Source organism: Octopus bimaculoides, chromosome 8, assembly GCF_001194135.2.
Source record: "Octopus bimaculoides isolate UCB-OBI-ISO-001 chromosome 8, ASM119413v2, whole genome shotgun sequence".
In the NCBI taxonomy this organism is placed as follows: Eukaryota; Metazoa; Mollusca; class Cephalopoda; order Octopoda; family Octopodidae; genus Octopus; species Octopus bimaculoides.
In genome coordinates, this window is record NC_068988.1 from 55,453,977 (window position 1) to 55,458,849 (window position 4,873).

General features: G+C 34.9%; 1 protein-coding gene across 1 annotated transcript in view; it reads left to right on the top strand.

The window, feature by feature from the left end:
- The window catches only part of LOC106876216 (uncharacterized), a 105,688-nt gene that overhangs the window by 38,917 nt on the left and 61,898 nt on the right, over positions 1–4,873 (top strand). The window contains exons 12-13 of the mRNA XM_014924684.2: positions 524–640; positions 1,441–1,682. Of these exons, the coding sequence (XP_014780170.1) occupies positions 524–640; positions 1,441–1,682 (359 nt within the window). The remainder of the gene's footprint in view (positions 1–523; positions 641–1,440; positions 1,683–4,873) is intronic.

Consider the following 4,873-nt stretch of genomic DNA (forward strand, 5'->3'; position numbering starts at 1 on the left):
CTTTACACACACACACACACACAAACCATGCAATCCCTTATTTCAATCTTGCATCATCTCTGTGATTACTCTTTTACTTGTTTCAGTCATTTGACTGTGGCCATGCTGGAGCACCACCTTTAGTCAAGCAAATTGACCCCAGGACTTATTCTTTGTAAGCCTAGTACTTATTCTATCGGTCTCTTTTGCTGAACCACTAAGTTACAGGGACGTAAACACATGAGCATCAGTTGTCAAGCGATGTTGGGGGACAAACACAGACACACAAACATATACACACACACACATATATATATATACATACATATGACGGGCCTCTTTTATTTTCTGTCTACCAAATCCACTCACAAAGCTTTAGTCGACCCGAGGCTATAGTAGAAGACACTTGCTCAAAGTGCCACGTAGTGGGACTGAACCCAGAACCATGTGCTTTGTAAGCAAGCTACTCAACACACAGTCACTCCTACACCTACAATTGATTAAAATTATTTTGTTTCTAAATATTCTGTTTTCCTTTTTTTAGGGTTTGGAAACTCTTGGACCCCTGGTTCCAAATGTTTACAGAAAGATCATTCCAGATGTTATAAAATGTGCAGAGAGTACCCACCATAGTTTAGCAATGCGCAAATCAGCAATTCGGGTAAGTTGAATGGGTTTCTAGTCATCTATTTTACGGCAACTGTTTATTCTTTATTATTTTCCCAACAAATTTCTGTTGACTCAGAATACACATAGAGACAAGGGTGTTTAAATATCATCATTGTGTTTTTTTCCCTTGTTGTATAGTGTTTATAGTCTTTTATAGTCAGGGGCCCTTCCTGGCATCAGCCATTTTAGCCACCAGAATATAGTGCACATATTTAAATAAACTAGAATGTATGTATGTACGTATGTATATACGTATGTATGTATGTATGTATGTATGTATGTATGCCATTATTCAGTTATATTTCAAGATTTCTTGCAAATACAGAAAAAGCTGGGTTCTAACCTAGATTCAAGTCTCCTTCATTGGAATTTCAACGTCAACAACAGGGTATGTATGTATGTATGTATGTATGTATGTATGTATGTTCTCTTCTGTTTTTTTATTGTTTGAAATCTTCCTCTGAAGAGGGAGCTGGTTTCTAACAAAGGTACAATGCTTCATTTTTGGATTGTAAATTGCAAAAATAAATTAACATTTTAAACTTGAGAAAAGTCTTGCATAGTTTTACTGTTCCACATACAGATTGTTTTTGTACAGAGTGAATTAACTGGTTGATTTCTTTTTTTGAGAATCTCAGTTTATCCATATTGTCACTTAGGCATTTACTAACAAAACTCAGTGCAAAAATAAAAAAAAATTTAAATAAATAATTCTTGTCATACTGCCTTTTATTTCACTGTTTCCCTTGATATGTGAAAACCACTGTTTATATTTATTTTTTCTTGAGACAGGCTTTGAAAGCAATGGATTGTGATCCAACCATTGAAGCAGCAATGAAAAATTTACTGAAAGACAACTATGATTCAGTTAGTATTCGAACAGAAGCTTTCATTGTTTTGGATAAATGTGAAAAGAAAGACATAACCAAATTCTTAGTGGGATGGATCCAAAAAGAGAGGATACAGGAAATGAAAATTTTCATGCAAACCTACGTTAAAGGTATCCTGCAGTCTGAAGATAAGAAATTAGAAAAGTAAGTTTAACCCTTTAGCAATCAGATTATTCTGTCAAATGCAACACTTATTTATTCACATTGCTTTGAATTAATCATACATTATCTCAAAGCTTTGAAATATTGATATGACTGTATATTTTTAGAATAACACTGTAGGGTAGATGTGAGAGGCCAGACCTGACTAGTTTGAACAAGAAGAGATGGAATATTTGGGCCAAATATCGCCAGTTTAAATGCTAAAGAGTTAATATCTATGTTCTTTTTCTATAACCTTCTTCTCATTCTGCTTTATTGATCCAGCTAACACCTCAACAGGTCACTATCTCCTCATCTAGTTAATTTTCAGTCATCACAGATAATTTTCTTGCTTACTAGTTTTATCACTATTTAATCATCTAAAGGCAGCGAGCTGGTAGAATCGTTAGCATGTTGGCCAAAATGCTTAGCAGCATTTTATTTGTCTTTACATTTTGAGTTCAAATGACACTGAAGTCGACTTCACCTTTTATCCTTTTAAGGTTGATAAAATAAGCACCAGTCGAGTACTAGAGTTGATTTAACTGACTTAACTCCTCTCCTGAACTTGCTAACCTTGTGTGAAAATTTGAAATCAATATGAAATCATCTGTTTATAAATTCCCTTAACTTGTTAGCATTCAGATTACTCTGTGAAATGCAATGCTTATTTATTCACAAAGTTTTGAATTAATTGTGCTTCAAGGTTTCAATGATATAATTGTTTATCTTTTTTAGAATGACATTATAGGATAGGTGTGAGAGGTCAAATCTGTCCAATTTGAACATAAATTATGTAGAATATTTAAATTCAATTTGCCAAAATATTTTCGTTGCTTTGAGACCATGACCTGTCCACTGACAAAATTCCGTACTGCATCACGGAATTTTGTTTTCATTCCAGCACATGATCTCAGATCAGGTACTTGCTATGCAAGTACATCTCCGTAATATGTAGAATATTTTGACCAGATATGGCAGATTTAAATGCTGAAGGGTAAACCCCTCTCCATTTTATGACATCTCTAATTTATTTACCACTCCTTCTGATTTTACAACTGAGTCAAATAAAGATTGTGAGTTATTGTGATATGAATATCACATCACATCTCTGGATTTCATCTGGGCCATCCTTATGTTATCTTCATGGATTTCTGATACTTTTGTTGTCCAGGTCAACTCATCAACTCTGAGTTACTGGAAGGTCACTTCAAAATTGTTTCAAGTTACCTGCAGGACTGCTAAGAGATTTTTTTTTTTTTTTCATAAAAGTATCAAAAATTTGTCAAAATGTATGAAAATACACAACATCCTAAATCCAATTTCATCCACCTAAAGTATCATAATTACTTAAAAAAAAAAAGAAAATGTGTTAATTTTCCCTAATAGCTTTAATTAACAAAGCAATGATTTCTTTTCCTTCTCTATTCTCTGTACCAGGTTTAATAGTAATATCGAACTTATGGTATACAGTACTCAGGTGCACTACAACTCATCAGAAAAAGGAGCCAAAACTGCATGGACAGTACATAGAATAATGCACAGAAAGTGAACAGTGAATGAGTGGTTTAAAAAAAGTGGGGAGGGGGGTGTCAGGTGTAGTGTTAGCAAATTTGGGGGAGCATGGAAGTTTTGAAAGATGTAGTATCCCTTGATGTACAAGGGGGTGCTGAAAAGTTCCTGGCTTTAAGGGTATCGTGAAAGGCCCTGGTTGGAGACCCAACCTTCCAAGTTCTTTTACAGGGCTTACAAAAATTGATGGACCATTGCAATAAGTGTGTAAATCTGAGAGGGGAATATGTTGAACAAAATCATAATTAACTGATCTCCCTGTATTTTATTTTACTGAAAATCAGGAACTTTTCAGCCCACCTTGTATAGGCAAACATCAAAAGAACTACTTTTCTGTTCCTTTCTATCCATTCTTGTCTTTCTATTTGGCTTAATCTTTTTGATACCAATTCACCTGAGGCCACCCCCTTGTTCTAATGATGCACATTTCCTATTTTAAAGTAATCTAAATAAAAGCCATCCATCATAATTTCATGTTAATTTATGTAATAAATTTATATTTCAAACACCTTTTTATCATATTACTATATATTTAAAAAAAAAACTGCCATTTGATAAATTATACAAAATTCAAAGTTTATATCTCTGAAGAGCAGAAGAGTTGTCTATAAATGCTTATCAATATAGGATTCCATTATTAGGACAACACTTCTGCGAAACGATCGTAAGATACTTTAAAACTTAATTCAAAACTTTTAAACTGTCATATTTATTATTATTGGACTGGCTCCTGTGCAGGTGGCATGTAAAATACACTATTTCGAGCGTGGTCGTTGCCAGTGCCTCCTGAATGGCCTTTGTGCCGGTGGCACGTAAAAGCACCCACTACACTCTTGGAGTGGTTGGCGTTAGGAAGGGCATCCAGCTGTAGAAACTCTGCCAAATCAGATTGGACCCTGGTGTAGCCATCTGGTTCACCAGTCCTCAGTCAAATCGTCCAACCCATGCTAGCATGGAAAGCAGACGTTAAACAACGATGATGATGATGATGATTATATATTTATACTTATACATATTTACATATATTTTTATATATATTTTAATACAACAGTTATTCTACACACGTATATATCTTTCTGATAAATTTTCTAATATTGATTTTCTGATATCAATAATAATATATTATAAAATATATATGTTAATTTATGTTGTAAGCACTAGCTTAATAACAACAATATTATTTCAATAAATTCTTCATTAATTTCAAAAGTAACTGAAGCAATCACAATGTATTTCAACAGAGAGCATCATCATCATCATCATCGTTTAACGTCCGCTTTCCATGCTAGCATGGGTTGGACGATTTGACTGAGGACTGGTGAAACCGGATGGCAACACCAGGCTCCAATCTAAATTTGGCAGAGTTTCTACAGCTGGATGCCCTTCCTAACGCCAACCACTCAGAGAGTGTAGTAGGTGCTTTTATGTGTCACCTGCACAAAGGCCAGTCAGGCGATACTGGTAACGGCCACGCTCGAAATGGCCAGTCAGGCTCCCGTAGGATTTTCGAGCGAGATCGTTGCCAGTGCCCCTGGACTGGCTTGTGCGGGTGGCACATAAAAGACACCATTTCGAGCATGAACAAAAAGTTTAACCAACTATTTTATATTTACACCATTTAC